Source organism: Aulonocara stuartgranti (assembly GCF_965226115.1).
Source record: "Aulonocara stuartgranti genome assembly, chromosome: 13".
Classification (NCBI taxonomy): Eukaryota; Metazoa; Chordata; class Actinopteri; order Cichliformes; family Cichlidae; genus Aulonocara; species Aulonocara stuartgranti.
Window position 1 is genome coordinate 17578698 of NC_138949.1, and position 26677 is coordinate 17605374.

The following is a 26677-nucleotide window of genomic DNA, read 5'->3' on the forward strand; positions in this document are numbered from 1 at the left end:
TTACCCAGGACCAGAGCATTACATAGAGGTTACAATAGGCTAAATATCACTAAATGACCAGGATAACTGAATAGCTAATAATGAAAGGTTAGGAATGAAAGCCACTTGGAAATAGAATTACAAGTTAGAAAATGTGTCTGTGAAGGTTCTCAGTCATCCAGGTCATTGTAGTCAAAGGAGCTTGCAGGGGATTAGAGGATCATCAGGGGGTCCTTTTGTCCCTCTGTGGGGGGATACTCCCACTAGGTTTATATCTGGGACTCTCCACCATTTGACCTTAGAACTGAAGAAGCTTCTCGGATGAGAGGTGAAACATCTTCAAGCAACTTAAAGAAGTCCAGACGCTTTTCTTTGCAAGCTCCTTTGACAAGTTAGAAAATGTCACGGCTAGCAAGGCAAGCCATGTGGAGGTGAGATACGACCCAAAATGCAGGCACTGACTTAAATGAGAGTGAGCTTTATTTACACAATGACAATACAAACAGAAGTGGTGATGGCATGTGCAGAACCTAAAGGGAAACCTTTTGGAGGTAACACAAAGACCAACAAGCAGAGAAAACAGCACGGAGGAACACAGACAGACCAGTAAAAAGAAGGAGAAAACACAGGAGCAGTCAGGGAATGAGAAACAGGAGGGAGACACAGCTGGGGTTCATTATACATAACAAGACAAGGAGAAGCAAAACTAGACACATAGGACTGGGACTATCAAAATAAAACAGGAACTAAGAGACAATTCACAAAGATGCGGACTTGACATGGAGAGACAGACTGAAGGAGCATGGCACATGGAACACAAGGAAGACAGTGACTTAAACTAGAAACCAGAATAACAAATAACATCAAGAGAACAAAACCACGAATAACCAATAATCTGGAAATAGAAATTAAACCCAAAACACTAGGAAACATGGCTTTATAAATGATTTTTAAATGATTAAACTAATTATTGTCAAGTCAGTCTGTGAACTGAATTATATTCTCTTTTTGATAAATACAACTTAATAATTTTTCATTTTTCTTTCTTTTTCTTTAATAATTACAATGTTTTTGTAAATCCTGTCAGTTCAGTATTTTTGTTATTGTTGAATTTATATTTAATTCTTCTAATAATTGTCTATTAAAAATCATTAAACTTTGGATATCTTTACTCTATTATTAATTACTATCTCATTTGAACTTTATTAGCGCCTGCTTTAAATTTAATTAATATGCTTTATTACTGCTTTTGCAACACTTCTCATCTGATAGTGAATTTATACTGGTTTTAAAGTCAGGCTGGGAGATATACAGTAGATGTGTTTATATACTTTATAAATATTAATATTTTCATTTATTAGATTGGTGAATGCACTTGAGTCTCATATATCTCTGACCATACAGACTCGTATCCTGGTGACTCATGGCATAAGCTTCCTGCCATACGTGGATGAAATAGTGGTTTTGGAGAATGGAGTCATTTCTGAAGTTGGATCCTATGAAAACCTTCGTGCCAGTGGAGGAACTTTTTCTAAGTTTCTCGACACATATGCCACTGAGCAGAGCAATCAGAGAAATTCAGAAACAGGTGATTACAACCTTTTCTTAGTATATTAGCAACATAATCTGCACACATTACATGTTTTGTTAGATGTAAAACCAAAACCGATGCTAAAATTATATAAGAATAAGAATAACTTTATTTATCCCGAGGGAAATTCTTTTGTCATGTACATGCTCAAAGCAGCAGGAGAGACAGAGGAACAGATGAATAAGATTTACAATATATACAATAAGAATAGTAGTATACAGTAATATACAGTAGGATAGTGAAAGGCATAGTATCAAATAACTCTAACAAAGTAATATATATAACTATATCCTGGAGAATAAATAACTTAACTATCTGTGCAGGCAATTCTAGAAAGTGACATAGTATTGTGCAATAGAATAAAGGGAGTAGCAGCGTATGATGAGGGGGATTAAACAAATATTCAATAAGGTACTGTTGGGTAATATTGCACGGTCTGAAAGGGAACATAATAGCATTGGTAATAGTCTCAGGATACCACTAATATGAATGAATTAAATTTCTTTTTGTCATCTTTTATGAATACTTTGTGTTGATGTTGTTCACATATTGACCCAAGACACCATAAATTACTGCCATATTTGTAAAACACCATGTATATTGTTCATTTAGGTGAGGGCCAGGATGCAGAAGACATTGAGCTCTTCCCAGGCGGAGACAATGCCCAACCTGACGGTGCTTCGGAGGACACTGTTTCTCTTACACTGGAGCAAGAAAACAGTATCCGCCGCAGCCAGCGCAATGGCAGGCAAGTTATAGATGAAACCAGGGAAACAGCTTGTTTCAAATACCATCTTTAGCAGAATGTCCATTTCATTTTTTTTTTTTTTTCCATTTTTAGTGTCAGATTAAGAAGAAATAATTCCCTTACAAAATCTGCAAATGCTGATGAACCACAGAAAGGCCAGAAACTTATAGAGAAGGAAACTATGGAAATAGGACAGGTAACAAAATGTTTTTGTACAACTAGCGCAAGATTACAACAAATGATAGCCTGTTTCCTGAGTGCCGTCTCGCGCTGATTTCCAGGTGAAGCTTGCAGTGTTCCTGCAGTACCTGCGAGCCATGGGCTGGGGATATTCTGCCATGGTTTTCCTGATTTACTTCATCCAGACCGCTGCTTTCACCGGTCAAAATCTGTGGTTGAGTGACTGGACCAGTGATTCTGTGGAGTACTACAACATGACATACCCTTCCTGGAAGAGGGACACAAGGGTGGGAGTGTTCGGAGCTCTTGGAGTGGCTCAGGGTAACTTAACAGTCGTTCGTTGTTCCTTTTTTTTTTATTTGCAAATATTTTCAGGTTCATGTAAGTTAACATTAAGCAACTTTATGTCTTAAAGTAAGGAAAATTCTGTACCCTGTTATTTAGGATCCACTCATTTTTAGAGCGCTATATAGATAACCTAAACTTCCAGTCTTTTTATTGTACTAGAGGACTTGTGCACTGTGAGCGTTAGGTCCTTTGTCACAGGGACCCATGCTGCAAAGTGCATAGGCACCTATAACTTTTTAGGTTAATAAGTAGAGACAATTATGAGGAATTTATTGATATACAGAATTCAGTTAAGCTATTTAATGATTAAACTCTGTTGGCCCATCTTAGCAAAATGGATTTCCAGCAATAATAGGAATTAGGCAAGACAAGGCAAGTTTATTTATATAGCACAATTCAACAACAAGGTAATAAAAAAAAGAAAAGAAAAAAAAAAAGCATGATTTAAAATTTATTAAAAAAAACAGTAGATAAAATCAGTAGTTAAAATGTAAGTTTTGAAATTTAAGCTTTAAAAGTGTGGATTTGGTATTTTATTCAAATGCAGCTGAGAATAGGTGAGTCTTCAACCTGGATTTAAATAAACTGAGTGTTTCAGCTGATCTGAGGCTTTCTGGGAGTTTGTTCCAGATATATGGAGCATAAAAGCTGGATGCAGCTTCTCCGTGTCTGGTTCTGACTCTGGGAACTGATAAAAGACCGGATCCAGATGAGGGATCTGGAAGGTTCATACTGGGTCAGGAGGTCACTGATGTATTTTGGTCCTAAACTATTCAGAGCTTTATAGACCAGCATCAGAACTTTAAAGTCTATCCTCTGACGGACAGGCAGCTGGTGTAAAGACCTCAGAGCTGGACTGATGTGGTCCACTTTTTTGGTCTTAGTGAGGACTCGAGCAACAGAGTTCTGAATGAGCTGTAGTTGTCTGACTGATTTTTTTAGGCAGACCTGTAAAGATGCTGTTACAGTAATCAAGCCTACTAAAAATGAATGCATGGACTAGTTTTTCCAGGTCCTGTTGAGACAGATCTTTTATCCTTGAAATATTCTTGGGCGATCGTGGCTCAAGAGTTGGGAGTTCGCCTTGTAATTGGAAGGTTGCCGGTTCGAGCCCCGGCTTGGACAGTCTCGATCGTTGTGTCCTTGGGCAAGACACTTCACCCGTTGCCTAGTGGTGGTGGTCAGAGGGCCTGGTGGCGCCAGTGTCCGGCAGCCTCGCCTCTGTCAGTGCGCCCCAGGGTGGCTGTGGCTACAATGTAGCTTGCCATCACCAGTGTGTGAATGGGTGGATGACTGGATATGTAAAGCGCTTTGGGGTCCTTAGGGACCATGATTTTGTTATTGTCTTAATGTGTTTTTCTAAGTTTTGGTCTGCATCCATTACTACACCCAAATTTCTCTCCTGGTTTGTGGTTTTTAGATGTATAGATTGAAGTTCTCTGGTGACCTGTAATCGTTTTTCTTTGGCACCAAAGACTATTACTTCAGTTTTGTTTTTGTTTAGCTGGAGAAAATTGTGGCACAACCAGTCATTAATTTCCTCAGTGCATTTACCAAGAGCCTGTACAGGGCCTCGGTCTCCTGGTGACATTGTGATATATATTTGTGTGTCATCTGCATAGCTGTGATAGTTTATTTTGTTGTTCTTTATCATCTGTGCCAGTGGGAGCATGTAAATGTTAAACAGAGGGGGTCCCAAGATGGAACCTTGGGGAACTCCACATGTGATACTTGTGGATACTTAGGGGAGATAGTAGAAAGATATGCTTGAAGAAGGTGGGTAGAAAGATAATTAAACTAGAGCAATGACATCAGTATGATGATGATGTCATGTGGAAAGTGGAAGTGTTGTACAACTAGGAGCCAAACATCCAGGAAGTAAAGAGATGATTAATTACAGTAATTTTTTAACTCACTATTACTAAATATAAAGGCTCAAGTTATCTTACTCACTGCAACATTAAGAGCAGCCTGAGACTGAGTTTATCACCAACAGTTATTTTATTTAAATGGAAAATAAATAAAGGGAGAGGGACGAGATGAGTGAAAAAATACAGAGGAGTACAAAGGGAGGGAAAACATTTGTTATTTATTTGTTCTTTAACAGTATTTTATTTACACCTTTCAAAAGTGTTTTTTTCTTTTCATATGATATTAAAAAAAACAGTGTGTACATTTGACATGCAGCATATTTTATTTTAATATAAATAGAAATCTAATGGAAGAACAGTTGATATCAATATACCCCAGGAAGTTATTGAAATTATCATTGAATTGTCAATGCTGTCATGGATAACAATGAAATAGTGCTGGTTGCTCTATCATGTTGTAAACTGGGGACAAATTATATGTCAGAGTTACAGTGGGGCAAAAAAGTATTTAGTCAGCCACCGATTGTGCAAGTTCCCCCACCTAAAATGATGACAGAGGTCAGTAATTTGCACCAGAGGTACACTTCAACTGTGAGAGACAGAATGTGAAAAAAAAAAAAATCCATGAATCCACATGGTAGGATTTGTAAAGAATTTATTCGTAAATCAGGGTGGAAAATAAGTATTTGGTCAATAACAAAAATACAACTCAATACTTTGTAACATAACCTTTGTTGGCAATAACAGAGGTCAAACGTTTACTATAGGTCTTTACCAGGTTTGCACACACAGTAGCTGGTATTTTGGCCCATTCCTCCATGCAGATCTTCTCGAGAGCAGTGATGTTTTGGGGCTGTCGCCGAGCAACACGGACTTTCAACTCCCGCCACAGATTTTCTATGGGGTTGAGGTCTGGAGACTGGCTAGGCCACTCCAGGACTTTCAAATGCTTCTTACGGAGCCACTCCTTTGTTGCCCGGGCGGTGTGTTTTGGATCATTGTCATGTTGGAAGACCCAGCCTCGTTTCATCTTCAAAGTTCTCACTGATGGAAGGAGGTTTTGGCTCAAAATCTCACGATACATGGCCCCATTCATTCTGTCCTTAACACGGATCAGTCGTCCTGTCCCCTTGGCAGAAAAACAGCCCCATAGCATGATGTTTCCACCCCCATGCTTCACAGTAGGTATGGTGTTCTTGGGATGCAACTCAGTATTCTTCTTCCTCCAAACACGACGAGTTGAGTTTATACCAAAAAGTTCTACTTTGGTTTCATCTGACCACATGACATTCTCCCAATCCTCTGCTGTATCATCCATGTGCTCTCTGGCAAACTTCAGACGGGCCTGGACATGCACTGGCTTCAGCAGCAGAACACGTCTGGCACTGCGGGATTTGATTCCCTGCCGTTGTAGTGTGTTACTGATGGTGACCTTTGTTACTTTGGTCCCAGCTCTCTGCAGGTCATTCACCAGGTCCCCCCGTGTGGTTCTGGGATCTTTGCTCACCGTTCTCATGATCATTTTGACCCCACGGGATGAGATCTTGCGTGGAGCCCCAGATCGAGGGAGATTATCAGTGGTCTTGTATGTCTTCCATTTTCTGATGATTGCTCCCACAGTTGATTTTTTCACACCAAGCTGCTTGCCTATTGTAGATTCACTCTTCCCAGTCTGGTGCAGGTCTACAATACTTTTCCTGGTGTCCTTCGAAAGCTCTTTGGTCTTGGCCATGGCGGAGTTTGGAGTCTGACTGTTTGAGGCTGTGGACAGGTGTCTTTTATACAGATGATGAGTTCAAACAGGTGCCATTCATACAGGTAACGAGTGGGGGACAGAAAACCTTCTAACAAAAGACGTTACAGGTCTGTGGGAGCCAGAGATTTTCCTTGTTTGAGGTGACCAAATACTTATTTTCCACCCTGATTTACGAATAAATTCTTTACAAATCCTACCATGTGAATTCATGGATTTTTTTTTTCACATTCTGTCTCTCACAGTTGAAGTGTACCTCTGGTGCAAATTACTGACCTCTGTCATCATTTTAAGTGGGGGAACTTGCACAATCGGTGGCTGACTAAATACTTTTTTGCCCCACTGTATATGTTTTATTCCAGCTGCTTTATATTGTAAATTAAGGACAAAGAATCAAGACTGTCAATTTGGACCTTGGTTCAGCTTGAACTCAGCTTTACATGCAGAGCATATATTGCTGATTGAACTATTTTTTCCCCATAAAAATAAGAATTGAATATGAAAAAAGTTAAATACAATTTCTTCTGTCATTATTGCCCTATTATTATTTTGTAATAATAATAACAGCCATTCTATATCAGTAGGCAGGGAAAAGCACACCCGAGTGTTACTGTAAGTTCAAGGTTCTGTCCACAGTGGATTTGTCTTTGTTAAAAATGTAGTTCTATTATTTAGAAACGTTCTTGTTTTTATTGCAGGCCTCTTTGTGTTCTTTGGCACACTGCTCCTAGCCAATGCTTCCATTGATGCATCTCGTATCCTGCATTCACGACTTCTTAACAACATCCTGCGAGTTCCTATGGTTTTCTTTGACACTACACCTATTGGAAGAGTGATCAACCGCTTTGCAAAGGTAGGGTCTTGTAGTTCACTTTTTAAGGATTCTTTTCATGAATTTTAATATTTATTTTATCTTCTTGTGGCTTGTATGATTACAAATACAAAGTATAACTAGTTTTTAATGTCATTTCTAAAATAACAGTGCTAAAAATTAAAAAACTAAACATTAAATTTAACATTAAAAAAGCTTTTATTTGTGTTTGCTGCAAGTTGTATATCTACTTATATTATTTATTTTTTCCCACTTTAGCTTAAATGTTTGAATACAACCCTAAATATTCTTAAAATTGTTAAAGTAAAGTAAAAGTAAGTATAATTTTATTTGTATAGCATCTTTCAAGATAAATATCACAAAGTGCTTCACAGAGAAGCTAAAACATAAAAACAAAAATCAAGCAAGTTTAGAAAGATGAGTTTTTAGCTGTTTTTTAAAAAGAGACCACCGAGTCCACAGATCTCAAGTTCAAAGGAAGAGAGTTCCACAGTCTGGGGGCCACAGTTACTAAAGCTCTGTCGCCCTTTGTTTTCAGCCTCGTATAATGGACAACCAGCAAGCCCTATCACATGACCTCAGGGACCTTCTGAGCATGTATAGATGTAAAAGATCACTGATATATGTTGGTGCTTTTCCATGCAGGGCCCTGAACGTCAGAGTCATAATCTTAATCTTAAAGTGAATTTAATAGGGAGCCAGTGCAGCTGGTTCAGCAGGCATGTGGCACGGGAGAACTTAGAAGTCTTGGTCAGAAGCTTTACAGCAGCGTTCTGAACAACTTACAGATGCTCCAAAGAAGCTTTCCATAGACAAGTGAACAAAGAATTACAGTACTCCAAACAAGATGAAACAAATGCATGTATGACAGTTTCCAGTTCTGAGTGTGATACAATGGGACTCAGCTTAGCAATATTTCTCAAGTGATAAAATCAGGAGTGGACCAGAGATTTAGCATGAATGTCCAAAGTCAGAGCTGAGTCAAAAGTTACACCAAGGTTCCTGATAAAAGGTTTGGCAAATGTAGAACGTGACCCTGAGTTTTCCATAACCCTAGGTACAAATTTTTTTAGGAGCACAAACAAGGACTTCAGTTTTCACCTCATTAAGTCGAAGAAAGTTATCAACCATCAAACCTCTAATGGAGTCCATGCACCTATGCAAAATCTGTAGCTTGGAAATGTAAAGAAACTGTTCGTTCTTTAAGTCTTTCTTTAAAGAGGCTTTCTTCCCAATTGCCTCCTCAAGTATACAGTTCAGTTAAATTTCATTTATCTAGTGCTGACACACAGTAACAGTCACTAAAGGTACATTATATTGTAATAGTAAAGATCTTACCACAATCGAGAAAAACCCCTCAAACAATCAGATGACTCCCTATGAGTCAGTACTTGGTGACAGTTGGAATGAAAAACGTCCTTTTAACAGGAAGAAACTTCTGGCAGAACTAGACTCAGAGACGCCGTCTGTTTGGGGGTGAAAGAAGGGAGACGAGTCAAAGACATAATGCGGAAGAGAGCCAGAGATTAATAATAATTAATAATTAAATGCAGAGTGGTGTATAAACACAACATATGAAATCAATATACTGATCAATTTTATTTTATTTTATTTACACAGTAGCAAATCAAAACAATTTGCTGTAATGCAGTAATATGGTTGTAGTGCTGTTGTCTCTGCTTGCTGCTGCTACTAAATTCAGCCACTTGTGGAAAAAGGGAAGAAGGAGCTAATTTCTCTTGTATCCTCAAATCCTACTTATAACAGCCAATGGGTCTTCATGGACTAATAATTAATTATTAAATTATTAAGTCTTTAGAGTGGCTGTAAGACTATATTCTTTGACTCAGCTATAATCTTTGGAATAACTCAAAACTTTAAAAGTGTTTAGTCACTGAGGAACATCCATGACTTATCATTGACATTTTTTCCAATATCCTGACTTTAGCTTTTATAATAATTGACTTTATTCTTCTAGTATTATTTACACTTATAATTTTGCTAATTATGTACTTTTTATGTTTTTACATGTGCACTATAAATAAAATTGTCCTGTGACTTTAATAAATACTAACTCTCCAAATATTATCCCAAAGGACATTTTTACCATAGATGAGGCCATTCCTGCTTCCTTGCGCTCCTGCCTTCTGTGTCTGATGTCTGTACTGGGGACCGTATTTGTCATCTGCATGGCAACTCCTTTCTTTGCCATAGTTATCATTCCTCTGGCCCTGATCTATTTCTTTGTACAGGTAAGCTAAACAAGGTAAAGAAGATATGTAAAAAAAAGCTACCCTAACTTTCCTATAATATGACATGCAAACTGATTTTGTTTTGTCGTTCTCTCTACACCCAGCGCTTTTATATTGCCGCTTCAAGACAGCTGCGCCGGCTGGACTCGGTGTCTCGCTCACCGATATACTCTCACTTTGGTGAGACGGTGTCCGGCCTGTCAGTGATAAGAGCCTACAAGCATCAAGAAAGGTTTCTTAAACACAATGAAGTAACTATAGATGAGAACCTCAAAAGTATCTATCTGCGGATCGTGTCTGACAGGTCAGACATTGAACAGTGTACCAAATACAGATAAGCATGTGATGCTAAATGATGAGACCCTAAAATTTGTTTGTGTGCATATTTGTGGGGTTTGTTTTCTTGACAGATGGCTGGCCATACGTCTGGAGTTTGTTGGAAACCTGGTGGTGTTTTTTGCTGCTCTGTTTGCTGTCATTTCCAGAGATTCTATTGACAGTAATGTGGTTGGCCTATCTGTATCATATGCCCTTAATGTCAGTCACAAAAACACTCAGAATTTATCCTTATTTCATCAGTTTTTAATATGTGTGATATTAATAAAATGCAGAAATAATGTAAACACAGACCTCTCTCCTGTTGGGGTTCTGCAGGTAACCCAGACCCTCAACTGGCTGGTGATGACGACCTCAGCGCTGGAGACCAATATTGTAGCTGTGGAGAGAGTGAACGAATACACTCAGCTTAAGAACGAGGCATGTAGAAATACTTTGTGAGCAACACATTATTTATCCATTCATCCATTCTCTTCAGTCTATCCTTATCTGGGTCACGGGGGTGCTGGAGCCTATCCCAGCTACCATAGGGTGTGTGGGTGCTAACTACCATGCTGCCATATGACATTATTTATACTTTGGTTAAATCAAAATCTACTGTTTTCTTAAATAGGACATGAATTTTAAGATTTCTACAGGCTGTGAGTTTATTGTAACTGTAACAGTTCAACAGGAATCTAATAAGCTTGTGTGCGACATCAACTGCCGTGTTTGCTCACTGTACAGTGATAATACTTTTATTCCCAGCTGCTGTTTCTCCACTGTTTCTTAACATACTACCGATAATAGTTCAGATAATTGTCAAACAAACAGGATTTTGATGCAACAATTTAATTTTATGTTTCACTGACTTTTGATTTCACATGTTTGAACTCCACCTGTTATATTTGAGTTGGGTTGTTTATTCATAATGGCACCAGAGCTCCACTGATTAGCACATCCCATCATGATGTTCATACTGAATTTAATCTGATTTAGAATATAACATTGCACATGTACACTTGGCCTTAATTGTTAATCTTGGTTGCATATTTTCATTTGAGCTATTTAATTTTTTACCAAGTGTGACGTCTTTTTAAGTTTTCTTTTTTCCTTTATTTTAGTGGTGTAATGCGTGCATGTCTGCATGTATGGTGTCTGTATAATTTTGTTTCTTATTTATCTTGGTTTGAATATTAATGCACAACATATAAAAGAGCTACCTTAGCTCAATTTGATAGCTTTTGTATTATATTACACATGCGTTCTGCTTCTTTTTCTGTTGTTACAGGCTGACTGGGTAACTGACACTCGACCTCCACAGATGTGGCCAGAGGCAGGAAGAGTGCATTTTGAGAACTACAAAGTCCGTTACAGACCTGAATTGGATTTAGTGCTGCATGGAATCACTTGTGACATCAACAGCACTGAGAAGGTGTGTGGGTGTGAGCGTGAGAGGGAGAGTCTCCATATATGTATAAAGTTCCTGTAAAAGTTATAGGTTTTACTGTATCTGATATCATATTCACCAAAGATACAAAAGCATGCACTGCTAAAAAAGAAAAAGAAAAAAAATTGGATGGACATTAAATCATTGGGAAGATTTTTTCTCCCTCATTGAAAAATCCATAATATATAAAATTGCACCACTATTTTTTAATTTAAAAGGTTAACTATTAACAACGTGTGCAAGCTTTCTGCTGGCTGACATTGGCCAACTGTATCTAAAATGTAGCTTCCAGATACAGACCTGCACATCATTTTTTATTTGAGTTTAGAAAAGCTATTATGTTGAAATTTGTAATTTGGACTTTGTGCTGTAAGACATTGACATTCTATTGTTTGGGGGTTTTTTTTTATGTTTTATAGACCAATCTATTAATCAATTACTCAAGAAAGATGCCACAGATCAATCTGTGTTGACAGTAATTACATATAATTAAACTGTAAAATAATGTGAACTATCAGTTTTTCTTTTAATTTATACATTATGTGTATTACTGTATATTATAATCAGCTGTGATATGTAAACATGTAACTAGTCTATGGGCAGTTGTTCCCAAACTTTTTTTGCTAGGCCGGAATATTCAGCATTGCTATCAATACATCCATCCATCCATCTTCTTGTGCTTATCCAGGACCGATTCGCGGGGCCAGCAGCCTAAGCAGAGAAGCCCAGACCTCCCTCTACCTAGTCACCTCCTCTAGCTTATCCAGGGGAACACCAAGGCATTTCCAGGCCAGCCAAGAGATATAATCTCTCCATGGTTTCCTGGGTCTTTGCTTTCTTGCTGAGGACCATGGCCTCAGATTTGGAGGTGCTGATTTTCATTCCCACCGCTTCACACTCGGCTGCAAACTGTTCCAGTGCGAGCTGGAGGCCATTACCCGATGAAGCCAACAGAACCACATCATCTGCAAAAAGCAGAGATGAGATTCTGAGACCACCCAAGTGAAAGCCTTCCGTCACTTGGCTGCGCCTAGAAATTCTATCCATAAAAATTATGAACAGAAGAGCAGCCCTGGCAGAGCCCATCACCAAACAAGAACGAGCCTGACATTGCCGGCTATGCGGCCAAGCTCTTGCAATGGTTGTATAAGGATTGAATGGCCCGTAGCAATGGGCCAAGGATCTCATACTCCTGGAGCACAGGACACTCCAAGGGACACGGTTGAATGCCTTCTCCACGTCCACAAAACACATGTAGACTGGTTGGGAAAACTCCCATGCACACTCAAGTATCCTTGAGAGGATAAAGAGCTGGTCCTGTGTTCGACAACCAGGACGAAAACCACATGGTTCCTCCTGTATCCGAGGTTCGACTAACAGACAGACCCTTCTTTCCAGCACCCTGGCATAGACTTTCCCGGGGAGGCTGAGGAGTGTGATCCCCCATAACTGAAATAAACCCTCCGGTCCCCCTTCTTAAAAATGGGAACCATCTATCAATCCAGAGGTACCGCCCCTGATGTCCACGCAACACTGTAGAGGTGTGTCAACCAGGACAGCCCTACAATATCTAGAGCCTTCAGGAACTCAGGGCATACCTCATCCACCCCAGGGGCTCTGCCACCAAGAAGTTGTTTGGTGTGCGTTGAAGATCTCGCAGACTGGGGCCTCTGCTAAGCAATTCTCAGCACACCCTAAGTATACATTTAGGTGCACCAGGCCTGTCCAGCATCCTCCTCCGCCACCTGATCCAACTCACCATCAGATGGTGATCAGCTGACAGCTCAGCCCCTCTCTTTATCTGAGTGTCCAGAACATATGGCCACAGGACTGGTAATACAATTACAAAATCAATCATCAACCTGTGGCCTAAAGCATCCTGGTGCTACATGCACTGGTTTGCACAGAAGTCCAACAACAAAACACCGCTCGGGTTCAGATCCGGGAGGCTGTTCCTCCCAGTCACGCCCCTCCAGGTCCCCCTGTTGTTCCCCACGTGTGCACTGAAGTCTCCCAATAGGACAACAGAGTCCCCAATGGATTGGAGTAAGCTCAAACACTGACAACTTTGAAATATTGGTGTCAAAGTAAAACTGAGTAAAGACTGTCTGCATTGCAATAACATATATCATGGAATTACTGTCAATAGCAGTGATGACTATAAGCACTGTAAAATATCTGCTACCTCTGAAAAATGTTGCTTCTTTCTGTAACATTACTGAAATGTCTAAGATCTTTTACAAACTAAGTACAGACTGAGTATATTTGCTTATTATTGCATTATTTATTGCTATACTGTTAAATACAATTTATATCCAGAAAGAAAAATGTGTAGATTTTTTTTTTTCTTCAAATATGCGCCAGCTGTTATTTTGATCTTATGTGTTTTCTCTCACTGCATTCAGATCGGTATTGTTGGTCGCACAGGAGCTGGGAAATCAAGTCTTACCAACTGCCTGTTTAGAATTATTGAAGCTGCTGAAGGTCGCATCCTCATTGATGATGTAGATATCGCTACAATAGGCCTGCACGACCTGAGACACAGACTCACAATTATACCACAGGTATACACATAAATATAAACAATAACCTTGTCAAAGAGTTTGATATTTCTAAAAGTACACTGATATTTGTAATCCCGTGTGCACAGGATCCCGTTTTGTTCTCGGGGTCACTGAGGATGAACCTGGATCCATTTGACAAGTTCAGCGATGAGGAAATTTGGAGAGTGCTGGAGCTCTCTCATCTAAAGAGCTATGTATCAGGGCTGCAGGAAGGATTACAGCATAAAGTGGCAGAGGGAGGAGAAAACCTCAGGTGGGTAATAAAATTAACAATACGGCCTCTGGGTATAAGTTATATATAAGTATAAGTTTTGTACAGTTCGTTATTCTAAACCTTATGTAATGTTCTGCAAAACTTACATAAACCCTAATTGTATTTGAACACATGAGTGTCATTTGTGGTTTACTTTTTTCTTTTGCGCTACAAAAACCCTCTTAAGATATCAATACTTTAATACAATCTTTCCAGTGTTGGGCAGAGGCAGCTGCTGTGTCTGGCCCGAGCTCTCCTGAGAAAGTCACGTATCCTAATTCTGGATGAAGCCACGGCAGCTGTTGACCTGGAGACAGACAACCTGATTCAGAACACCATCCGCAAAGAGTTCTCAGACTGCACAGTGCTTACCATCGCCCACCGCCTGCACAGTATCATGGACAGCTCTAGGTGAGTTATACCTTTTCCCTTAACATTTTTGGAATTCATGACGATGTTTTTCTGACATGAAGCTTAAATTTGGTCTTGTTTTGCTGCTGGTTCAGTGAATTTTGGTTGGAGATTGACAAAACATGTAGTTTCAGAATCTATGAGATATCGGCTTTCAGCACCCAACAGCATGTACATGTACGTGCCGTTGGATCTTGCTTTGTGTTTACATCTTTTCGTGGTATCCATTTACCCTAGTTTAGCTGTATGGAGATTGCTGAAATAGTTTGGTAAGTTTTAAGCTGGTGTTTCTGGAAAATACATTTATATTAAAAAACAGATTTCAGGATTTACTGAATCGATATCGCATTATTCAAATTAAAATCGATTTGAATTGGGAAATCAATTTTTTAAACCCACCCCTAATCATACATGAGAGTAATATTTGACCAAATGATCTAGACCAAGGGGTACTGACTCTGTTTTCCATTAGTAGTTTTAACACTTGGACTTGAACCTAAACTTACTTTACTGTAAGTTACTTTATTTTGGCTAAGATGTTGAGCTGACTATCTGATACTGTGCATTTGTAGGTCTTCTGTGTGTTCTTTTCATTACTTAGATTATTTTGCTTTCCATTTCTGTTCTGTTTTGGTTTATACTTTGGCGTTACATCAAGTGAAGTTACATCACTAGTAACTTCACTTGGATTCAATGATATGCTAGATAGTTCTGCCAGTTTAGCAGGACATTATAAAAGTGAACAACTAGCAGTACAACAGATTGGCCCTGACCTCAACCTTGTAATAAAAGGCAGCACTATTTGTGTAACCCTTTAAACTTTGATTCCTTAGAATAATGAGCGTACCCTTTCCCTCCGGTGTCTGTTGTATCTCCCCTGAGTTAACTGTTCACAGAGACAGCACAAATATTTACACATCAGTTTTCACTTTTGAGCTGGGGCTGCCAAAGCCACACAGTATGGACATTTCTCAGTGGGCTACTATTAAATCCTGTGTGTCTTTCTAACAGGGTAATGGTGCTTGATGTTGGAAAAATAGTGGAATTTGATTCGCCGAGCAACCTGCTTGAAAATGAAGGTCATTTCTACGCCATGGCAAGGGATGCTGGGATAACACCAGAAAGCAGCACAAATTTATAATCTCTACTTATACTGTTTTTTTAGGGAAGATTTAGGGCCACAATTTTCTGTGTATGTGTTTTATTTGTAGGTTTCATTGTGAAGACCTGATTTTACTTTTATGTAAAGAAACTGTTGGGATTCAGAGATTCTTTTATTGCTACCATATAATCTGCCTTATGAAGAATGTATTAATAACATGTTTTACAGTATCATTTATCGGTAATATTTCCTGCAGGGTTTATAAAAATTGCATTGAATATGTTTGTCATCACATTGACCTTTCTATTTTTACAGGTTGAGTTCATTTTATACACAATGCATGAATGTGCTTGGTTAGAGTTGATGTTCAGTTCATTAAGGGTCTTAAGCTTCACTGGCGTGACTGTCCAGGTGATACATGCTGAGGGAAACTAGAACATAGAAGGATAACTGCAATGCATGCTTACAGTACATATAATACATATAATCTAGGAATAGGCCTGAGCAGAGGCCCCAATGTTTCCAGCTTCTTGTTGCAAACCTGTTGCATTTTATTCTACTTGGTAACAGATGAGCAGAGTCAATAATTAGCCTCAGAGACCCTGAGGGCTTAAGATTATTACCTTGTATGGAAGGTGTTATAGAAAAGAGAAGTTCTATGTCTGCTTATAGCTATTAAAAGATGTACGATTAACTGTGACTAAGGTCTGGAACCTATTCTAATCTGTCATTGACGCCATGGGGGGGCGTGTACCCCACTGCTTTATAAGTATCCACAACATGTATTTTGGTCAGAAGACATATGTTGATGTTTTCTCCGGGCTGTTAATAAACTCATCGTTTGATAGCACTTTTCCGGAGCCTCCGTCGTTTGTTGTCTGGTCTAAAGTTGATCGATCTCGCAGCAAAACTGACATATGTGTCGTATCTATAGGGAACAACATAGGAAAACCATATTGTAAATGTAACGCATTTTGTGTAAAAAATAAAATTTCTTTCTGAAATCATGCTTAACTGGTTTTAATTTAAAAAACCTCTTTTTTGATACAATGTTATTAGTCTGTTCATCAGGCCTCTGCATCCATTTACAGCCATCTATTAAAACTGGCTTTGGAATGGATAAAACAGGCTAATATTAGGCTTCGGGAATGGTCTTCCCAACCCTAACCTCAACCTTACTGAAAATTTGTGGATTACACTTAAAACCGGGTCTATGCTAGGAAACTCACCCATTTAAACTCTACCAATTCTGTCCAGAAGATGGTCAAATATCCAGCCATAATTACTCCAGAATCTTGTTGACAGCAACCAAAAATGTCACTCTGAGGTGTAACTTACAAAGGGACGTTTGTATGGGCAGAAATCTGTGCCATCATAAACTGAATTTGAATAAGTTAAATTTGAATTTGAATTGCTCAGATTGAATCTGAATTGTAACTTGAATAAATGCTTTTGAAAACTGAATTTGAATTAGTCTAATTTGAAATTGAATTTATGGTTTGAAAATGATCATCACTAAATTGTATATATGCACTGTTTTGCATGTTTCCCTACTGTAGGGGTCTCTGTAAGCATACAGAGGGGGTACTCTGAGAGGGTACAAGATGACAACTTTGGAATTCTACTAGAAACAGTCGATCATATTTGTTTTGTCAAAGCTGAATTCAGGGCAAACTACGCTAAATTAGCGTTTTTAGCTAGCAGCTACAATAAGCATAAAAGTTACCTTACGGCTATCATTTGTTAACATGACGCTTGTTCTTATACATGTAGTACATTTATTACCAACCTGAGAGTTTATCCGCTGGTCATTCGACATGATGAATGACTTCTGAAGTCTTAATTCAGCTCAAGATGCTGTAGATTCCCGTCAGTAACACTTTCGGTCCGCTAGTAAAACGTAGTTCCATTAATCTGCGCTTGAACCGGAACCGGATGCAAGTTCCAAAAAACTGAATTTTGGAACTGAAATTGAATTGTAGAACTGAAACTGAAAGGTGAGAAGTGAGACTGAAATTATTCGAGAGCTGAATTTTTTAAGGATAAAAATGCAGTTTCAAAGCAAATCAATTCATTTTCAAAATATAAAATTCAATTTCAATTTAGTGATGATCATTTTCAAACCATAAATTCAATTTCAAATTAGACTAATTCAAATTCAGTTTTCAAAAGCATTTATTCAAGTTACAATTCAGATTCAATCTGAGCAATTCAAATTCAAATTTAACTTATTCAAATTCAGTTTATGATGGCACAGATTTCTGCCCATACATTTGACCAAATATTAGTGGATGATAGGTTTGTAGCATAAACCTATTCGCTGGAACGTTAAGACAATATAATTACACTGCAAGCAAGACACAAGTAGGCAAACTTCTTCATGGTACTCGTGCACGGGAGAGAACCGGACAGGCACCGTTCCTTCGCTTGACCCCAGTAGCTCTCGTCCGTTCTCCCATACACTGTCCTTTTATTGAGGTTACATGAATATGCATAGGTTCATTAACATACGACGTCTACATACAAACAAAGAGTACCTTGCCTGTGTGTGTGTGTGTGTGTGTGTGTGTGTGTGTGTGTGGGGACTGCTGATCAAAGGGTCAAACATCCTTGGTCAGGAAGAGGGTAGCCTCCCCCTCACCCTAGATGGTTCATCCTAGATAACACGGTGAGGAAGTCCTGCAGTTCATCTAAACAAAGAGCACTTAGACTAGAACAGACGCAACTACGTTAATCCTACCATAAAATAATAAGACACGGTATGACCTCTCATGCTCCCAAAGTGCTGTCTAATACACACAAAGTTTGCAGACTATCAAGGATCAAAACCTCTACCAATCTACAACTAATTACAAAACTCTAAGCATATATAAGTAAATATTTCTAAGCATAAATGACAATCAACAATACAAATCTAACATTTCCCCCCTTTTTGACCTTTATGCCTGAAAAGTTCCCAGGTATGAATACCTCATGTCTGACAGTTTCAATGCAAACATTTTTATACTCAGCATATGTCAAATCACCCTAAATTACTGAAAAGGTACACAGTTCAACAAATGTATTAGCAGTTACCCCATTCATTGAGCTCATCTCATGGCAAACTGCATCTTACAAGCAAACAAAGAAATTGTTAATTTAATAGTGAAACTAAAAAAGTAACATTTTCAAAAACATCTCAACTTGGTGGTGCTTCCTCCAGGTGTGCACATCACATGTCTCTCTGCAGAGTGGTTTGAGTTCTGCAGGGCGTCATGAATGTCTCTTCCAGTTGTTTCCATCGTTGTCCATAGGACCAGAGTCCAAATGTATGTAGAATAAACATTCAAACATACCAGTTGGTTTTGTTGTTTGTCAACATGGTTCTCAGCTATTTCCAAAGCTGCAGACCTCTCAGCACTCTAGTTTTATGGCCTCTTACCAGCCCCCATCACCTGACTTCAGACCTTCGTCTTGTGAGGGGGATATTTATGACTCCTTAATTGTCCACGCTCTGCAGAAAAAGCTCTCTGTGGAAAGGGTGCTGGGTTCCGTCATCTTACTGCTGTTATGATCCCAGCAGCCTTCAGAGTGTCATCGTATGCACAGTATAGTGGCACAGCATTAGGTGATGTTCATAGGAAACTGCTGTCATCACCACCATAGCTTCTGGTTCCTGTGCTTTCACAGAATCATGATGTCATCCTCGAACTCCTTCTGCGCTGTCGATGGAGCTTGGCACGCTCCCCTCATCCCACGAGTTTTCATGTTCCAACGCTGCTGAAGGTTTAAGGCAGAGCACGTCGTACACCTTAGTCGTCTTCCTCAGCGTCAATATTGAATCTTTCATTTTATTTAAAATCTTGCTGTGGGAAGTCTCCTCTTGATTTCCTGGAAGCTTAGTAGCACAGCTCTCTGTGTGATGTCTGCTGTGCTGAAGATGATCTCTGATCCTCCTGAAGCCTCTCTCCCATCTTGTGGACGATCCTCTCCTCTATTTTGCAGGCAGTTTCATGGTCCTTGCTGTGGCTCCAAGGTCTGATTTCATGATGGGCCCCAATCAGCTTGATCTTTGACCTCAACCACTGCCTGGTCCTGTCAGCTATGCGCTTCTCACTGGGCCTCTGAAGATTTCTCAGGAGATTACTGCTGCACCTGTATTTCCTTGCTAGGAAGACAAACTATTTGGAGAGTATGTCAACAATCATCAAACCACATTCTTTAGTTCAGTGAACTTCACTTATAGGCCATCAAAGCCTCATCTGAACATGGGTGCACCACTTGCATAGGTTTAATATTTGTAAATAAAACGGCTAATCACACAAATCACTGCAACAATAATAAAAAACATTGTTTAATGTTAATCCTTGGACCCCTCCTCTTGACGCATGGACACACCCATGCGTCAACTCACCAAACCTGGATTCCAGTCTTAAAGAAAAAGATTAGCTAGATCATATCCCAGGCAACATCAGGGCATCTCCTCCCCTGGAGCAGCACCACCCTGGACCCATAATCCTGCAATGAAAATGTTAGTGTGCTTTGCATATTAAGTTTGCTTAACACCTGGCTCTCCCAGGAGCCTGCATACACACCATCATGGCCTGGAAAACAAAATCTGGAAGTAAAATCAAACTTCATACCTGTAAACAATTGTATCATAAGGACAAGAAGCATTCAACATCAGCAAGACAAGTGTCATGTGCAGGTTTTCTCAAATCAGTAAACTACAATTATTTTCATAAGTCGCCTCAGACATGGATCATCCCATGTACTCAGGCAACATTAATGTAATCGGTGACTGCTCTTAAGCAAAGTCACTCCACTTATATATTACTATGGGCTCAAAAGTGGCCAGCTAATGAGCCCATATCAAACTATCCCAGAAACACTGTATCTCTTATTTGTTTTACTCATGTCACTTGTCCGTTTCAGCTGAATCTTCCACAGCATTCTCAAAGAAACTAACATTAGCAATACACATTGACTGTAGTCAGACAGAGGTCAGACACAGGTCAACAGGTTCCAGAGGTGCCATAAAAACACCATAAAGTCAACCCTAGCTGTGGAAAGAAGTAACACCAGTTCTCAACACAGGAAATTTCACACAGGTTATTCACATTATCAAAGTAACCTTCACATTTTCCCATCAACACAATGCAACAGCATCACCACTCATAACCTGTAAACACAGTTTTCCTCACACATAAACCCAGAAATCCTGTAGTAGGAAAAAACATCAACCAGTTGTCCTGGTATAAATCGCATCATCAATTCACATGAAGAACTGGCATGCTGTAAGAAAAGAAAATGCAAATATTAGCGCTTGCGCAGGCGTATGCATACTTTGTCACAGTTATCTCTGTGAGCAACTCAAGCCTATGAATAACACACCTGATAAATGCACAGACACAGAAAATGGCATTTAAAAGGTTAAATCATCATGCAACCTCGAGTGTTGCTGTCATCTTTCTGCTCCTGTAAAAGGAAACACATGGGTTCATCTGCACCTTTGTCAGGTGGGGGTTAGCTTCACACAATCATGTTCAGTCAGTCAGTCAGATATTTTAAAACTCTTACTCATTCACTCAGTGGTTCCTTCTTTTGCTAATTGTGGAAATTATCATCGCATTCGTTTCCACGCTCAGCAAAACGACGTTATTTCAAAAAGAAAAATAATTTAGACTGGATTTCCTCGTTGAATCCTTTTTGGGGGGGACTCTCATTTCCTAATTGTCCCAAATAAGTGGCTTTCTCCTGAACCCATTTTAAATGTGGAGAAACTCACTTGCAACAATTTTCTTGACGACGTGTAACGCTTTTAATTCCCGACTTGCAGATCTGCTCAAAGAAAAGAAATTCACAAGCAAAAATCAGTGCTTGTTCAAAAATGAAAAATAAAAAATAACAGAGATTATCAAACCAAACTCTCAGTGCACTGTGAAAGTATCAAAAATAAAAAGGCCTTGTTAAGTCATGACACAAGCTCCTCATCTCAGGAGGGTAAATCATACCATTAGCATGGTTTATCATACCATCATACTAATCGGCAGGCTCAACTTCACAACAAAAGAAAAATCATCAGCTAGATTCACTCCAAATCAACCATCAGCTGCACAACACACAACATAACCCTAATGTCATATTAGCTATGAGTTTAATCACCCGGTCTGTGCTCTTCACTCATTTAAGCCACAGATCTATTTTATTCAATTTTTCCTTTTTCCCTTCATCATAAAACATGTGACATGCTGTCATGCACTTCACAAAAGACGTTTGTTCTGATGTATTCAGAGTTGTGTATCTAAATACAGGATTCACTCGCACATCAAAACAGGAAACTCAGTGTTTTAGAGTCTCCACTCAACACACAACAACTCCAACACATCTCATTCACTCATACTAGAATTCAGTCACCTTTCATTAATCTAAAACCGATCAACTAATTTGCATATCAGCTATTAACCCACTAAGTTGACAGGACGACAGAAAAGCATGTTCAAAATAGTATCACAAAAGACAATTTCCCTCATACAGTAAATTACATGTGCTGCCTCAATCAAGCAGGAAGCTTCTCCCAATTTACCATTTTAACAACTAAATTTATTGTCTGATCACTGGTTGGTCAAACCAGGATCTTTTTTCCCACAAAAGTTAAACTGTTGTCCTGCAACCTGGAGAGTCAATTTTTTGCATTGGATAAATTCAGTATTTAATAACAAGTGTCTGCTAAATTGACACTATTTTAACACTGATGAAAGATAACAAGCTAATTTTCATTGCATGTGTGTTTGTGTTATTAGGCAGGTTTAATGCAGGTCTGTGGAGCTGCATCTCCAGCAGAGCATGTTCTCTGCCTTTCCTACACACTTCTCTGCTATTTGATCATTTCTTAACTAATGTGCTATGAGTCTTCATGAGTCATTTTGTGTTTGGAATTGTTAGTAGGGTTAATGCATGTTCTGCTTGTGTGTGTGTGATTTTGTATGTTTCTATTTTCGCAATGTTTCAGACTCCGTCTCAATTTTCCAACTTAAGCAGTCAGTTTTCTTTTCCCCAGGTTTGCTAACCCAAATTTTGATTTCCCACATTAAATAATTCCTATGTGTTCTCACCTAGTCTTCTCACTCTGTTGTCCTCTCACTCTTTTGTCCTCTCCCACTTCAACAGTCCCGGCAGTTCTCCTTCAGCTTTGTCCTGTCTAGTAGCTGAAGTGCTGCTGCTGCCTTCTTGGGCGACTTCTTAGCAGCTGCTGCCGGTTTCTTGGCTTTGGCTGCGGCGGGCTTCTTGGCTTTGCTCTCAGTAGCCTTGTTCATCTTGAAGGATCCGGAGGTCCTGGTGCCCTTGGTCTGCACCAGAGTGCCCTTCGCCACCAGGCTCTTGATGGCGGTCTTGACACGGGCGTTGTTCTTGTCCACATCGTAGCCTCCGGCAGCCAGAGCCTTCTTGAGAGCGGCCACAGACAGGCCGTTGCGCTCCTTGGAAGCGGCCACGGCTTTCACAATCAGCTCGCCCACGCTGAGGCCGACCTTCTTGGGCTTGGAAGTCATCGTCTTCTTCTTCTTGGCCTGAACCTCGGCGCAGGGCGCAGGGCGCAGGGCGTGTTTATGATGGAGCCTTTCCCACCACAGCGCTGGCACGTTGAACGCATCATGAAGGGTCCATTTCTTTCATGTCGCTAGCCGCATGTGGCTTGCCCGAGTCACTCAGTCCTTTTTGAGCATTTCAACATGCTGCCGCCGCAGACCCTGGCCTCAGATCCAGCAAGTTTAGCGCGCTGATCTCCAAAAAAGTCCCGAAGGCCAGAAAGACGTCAAATAAGTGTCTCGTGCTGAGAACTCAAACAAAAACTCCTCTTCACGCCGCCATCTTGCTCGCCCCTCCGTGAAATTCAACCAATCAGACAGGAAGATGGGTTTGCTTTCTTCTTCTGCTGCTGTTTATCCACATTGCTGCTGCTTTGCTGGGACTTTTTGTGCTCAGGACTTGCTGCTGTCTCTTTATCATGTTATTGCTTTGGAGCTGCATTCCTTATCTTCAGGGAGGAGTGAGCTCGCTTGTGAGGTTGAGAAACACATGGCACTGTAAATAAGTCAGCCAGAAACTTGTTTCCAATGATGTTAAACTATAACTTTCTTCCGACTGTTGCATGTGGAAAATTGATACAGGTCTGCTTTTCACCTGAAAGTGACAAACTAAAACATGTTCATTATTATCATCACTGCTTAATCAACACACATCTCTCTCTCTCTCTCTCTGTGTGTTTGTGTGAACAATCCTTTCTTAAAAGCAGAAAATGACATTGTAGTTGTTTTTCGGCTGATCAACACAAAACCTTTTTCCTATGATTATTTCTCTTCGTCTACAATGTAGTAATTTGTCTCTTTTTCACTCTTTTTTTTTTTTCTTCACAATAGCTGGTGGTCTGCAAAATCACCGCTCTCACTCACAATCAGAGGCAATCACTTTTGCACAGTGCACAAAAACACTGTGATGTCAGACACATTCACACTCACTTTTTCATCTGCATAAATAAATCATATGGCTGGAGATATGTGCCATGGTGATCCATAAGCATGATCACCAGTTTATTTAATTATTTTTAATCCAACAAAACAAATAAACAAAAACATGATGCTGATGCTACACACACACACGAGTCAAGGTGCAGAAAAACTGCTCATGGAAACGCTGCACACTCTCTGTTTCCCTCTCTTTGAGTAGTTCTCAGACAGCTCTTGATCTGATAATGTGTAGCTTGCTCATCAGCTCAAAAAACAAAAACAAAACTGCAACGCGACATCACACAGTAGTTGCATGCTCTGCCCACAGTGGCAAAGTCTTACACTTACATATTCAACACAGCTTCTCCATCATGTATTTTTAGATGTTTCATACAGGGTTGAGCATATTAGTTGTTTTCACAGATGTGCTCTATATCTCAACAATGGCTCATAATAAGACGACAGTCTTTCACACAGGTCAAGTGCCTCTATGCACTTCATGAGTTTAAATATTTACCTATATCACTTCACCTCACATGTCATTGTACTGAATTTAAGCAACCACAAGCTTAATGTAGATTACTTTTAACAACTATCCACCTCAATTAAATCTATGGTCTGGCACACAGGCTGCTGTCGATCAGGGCAAGCTAAAGAATAAACATTGTGTCAGCAAGGGGTGGGGGGAAAGCCATTCACCAGAGCATATCTTAAGTGCTGCTGATGTGGGCTGGCCTTCTCCACAGCTCTCCAAGGCTGGTGTGTTTTCTGAAAACTTCTAACATTTGAATCTCTTCCATTTATAAGCCTGCGATTAACCGCACGGCTCAGGTCCGCGTGACCGCGCTCGCGTGAACCCGCGCAGCTGTGGAGCCGTCGCTCTCTCTTTTTTTTACATAAATACTTTGTGCTGTCAGGAGCAAAGTCCAGCACAAACGTCTGTCTCCCTCCGACTCACTCTTGGTTGCTTAGAAACCCATGATAACAACAACAGTCGGTGTCACAGACCACATGTTCTGCTCCGCACACACAACAACAACAACAACAACAACGACGACGACAATGACAACAACACAAAATAGGCCTACTGTCCAGCACAATCTGGACCCCGCGGAACTTCTCAACACCCCACTGAGCGGTGGAGAACTCACTACAGTACCCCACACAGCGGTCTGTATTTCGCCCCACTAAGACGGCGAACCAAAAAAAGTTCGAACTGCGCAACTCTGCGACTTAATGCTTCTGTACAAAAAACCCCACTGAGCGGCCTTGTACATCGCCCCACTTAGACGGCGAATTTTAGCCCCACTAAGCGGCCACGGACAACGCCCCACTGAGCGGCGAAGACGTAATTTTAGCCCCACTAAGCGGCCACGGACAACGCCCCACTGAGCGGCGAAGACGTACAGTTATAGAGTTGGACTCTAAACTTACTCGGTGTTGCTTAGCGTGTAATATCAGCCTCGAATCCCGCCAATCGCCATTCATCGAGGAGAAAAGACATACAGCGAATCCACAGGAACTTCCTGGCTGACGTCAGTCTTTCAGCGTGCCTCTCCTCCCCTCGGTGAATGCGATTCCAGGGCTCCGGCATCGAAGGACCAATTAATGATAGGTTTGTAGCATAAACCTATTTGCTGGAACGTTAAGACAATATAATTACACTGCAAGCAAGACACAAGTAGGCAAACTTCTTCATGGTACTCGTGCACGGGAGAGAACCGGACAGGCACCGTTCCTTCGCTTGACCCCAGTAGCTCTCGTCCGTTCTCCCATACACTGTCCTTTTATTGAGGTTACATGAATATGCATAGGTTCATTAACATACGACGTCTACATACAAACAAAGAGTACCTTGCCTGTGTGTGTGTGTGTGTGTGTGTGTGTGTGTGTGTGTGTGTGTGTGTGTGTGGGGACTGCTGATCAAAGGGTCAAACATCCTTGGTCAGGAAGAGGGTAGCCTCCCCCTCACCCTAGATGGTTCATCCTAGATAACACGGTGAGGAAGTCCTGCAGTTCATCTAAACAAAGAGCACTTAGACTAGAACAGACGCAACTACGTTAATCCTACCATAAAATAATAAGACACGGTATGACCTCTCATGCTCCCAAAGTGCTGTCTAATACACACAAAGTTTGCAGACTATCAAGGATCAAAACCTCTACCAATCTACAACTAATTACAAAACTCTAAGCATATATAAGTAAATATTTCTAAGCATAAATGACAATCAACAATACAAATCTAACAGTGGACATGTATTTATATGTTTGACCCTGTCTTGATTAGAGAAAATCCAAAATAAATTCATCCTGTGCACCCAATTCTTGTTTTTTTAAAGTGACTCAGGATGTATGCTGTACAATCATTTCATCCTTGAAAACGATGACTTTGTCACGGCCAGTGTTGGTCAAGTTACTTGAAAAAAGTAATCAGTAACTAATTACTTCCCCCAAAAAGTAATCCCATTACTTTACTAATTACTTATTTTCAAAAGTAATTACTTAGTTACTTTTTAAAAACACGATTTACAACCTGAAGAGG

The 26677-nt window shown here is 40.0% G+C and overlaps 1 protein-coding gene and 1 pseudogene across 3 annotated transcripts in view; one reads left to right on the forward strand and one right to left on the reverse strand.

Moving 5' to 3' along the window:
* The window catches only part of LOC309720087 (ATP-binding cassette sub-family C member 2-like), a 32435-nt pseudogene extending 15713 nt beyond the window's left edge, over nucleotides 1-16722 (forward strand). The window contains exons 19-32 of the transcript XR_014280729.1: nucleotides 1384-1567; nucleotides 2183-2318; nucleotides 2412-2514; nucleotides 2600-2819; nucleotides 7169-7323; nucleotides 9399-9554; nucleotides 9659-9858; nucleotides 9965-10091; nucleotides 10209-10310; nucleotides 11161-11304; nucleotides 13725-13883; nucleotides 13970-14136; nucleotides 14353-14547; nucleotides 15559-16722. The product of XR_014280729.1 is annotated as an ATP-binding cassette sub-family C member 2-like (transcript). The remainder of the gene's footprint in view (nucleotides 1-1383; nucleotides 1568-2182; nucleotides 2319-2411; nucleotides 2515-2599; nucleotides 2820-7168; nucleotides 7324-9398; nucleotides 9555-9658; nucleotides 9859-9964; nucleotides 10092-10208; nucleotides 10311-11160; nucleotides 11305-13724; nucleotides 13884-13969; nucleotides 14137-14352; nucleotides 14548-15558) is intronic.
* On the reverse strand, nucleotides 8711-24996 carry LOC309720086 (histone H1-like). Of its 2 annotated transcripts, XR_014280406.1 has the most exons (3): nucleotides 22744-24996; nucleotides 10185-10269; nucleotides 8711-8768 (listed from the first exon to the last, which is right to left on the reverse strand). XR_014280406.1 is itself a non-coding variant. In XM_082556664.1 (1 exon), exon 1 carries the CDS (start codon nucleotides 23176-23178, stop codon nucleotides 22792-22794), a length of 387 nt encoding a protein of 128 aa, XP_082412790.1. In that variant the 5' UTR covers nucleotides 23179-24996; the 3' UTR covers nucleotides 22315-22791. The 2 variants fall into 2 exon arrangements, 1 of the variants encoding a protein (XP_082412790.1); XM_082556664.1 differs by lacking the exons at nucleotides 8711-8768; nucleotides 10185-10269 and having other exon boundaries at nucleotides 22315-24996.
* Nucleotides 24997-26677: the final 1681 nt, after the last annotated feature.

Excerpts from the sequence above, each read along its gene's own strand:
- LOC309720086 (XM_082556664.1), bottom strand. The coding sequence starts at position 23,178 with ATGACTTCCAAGCCCAAGAAGGTCGGCCTCAGCGTGGGCGAGCTGATT.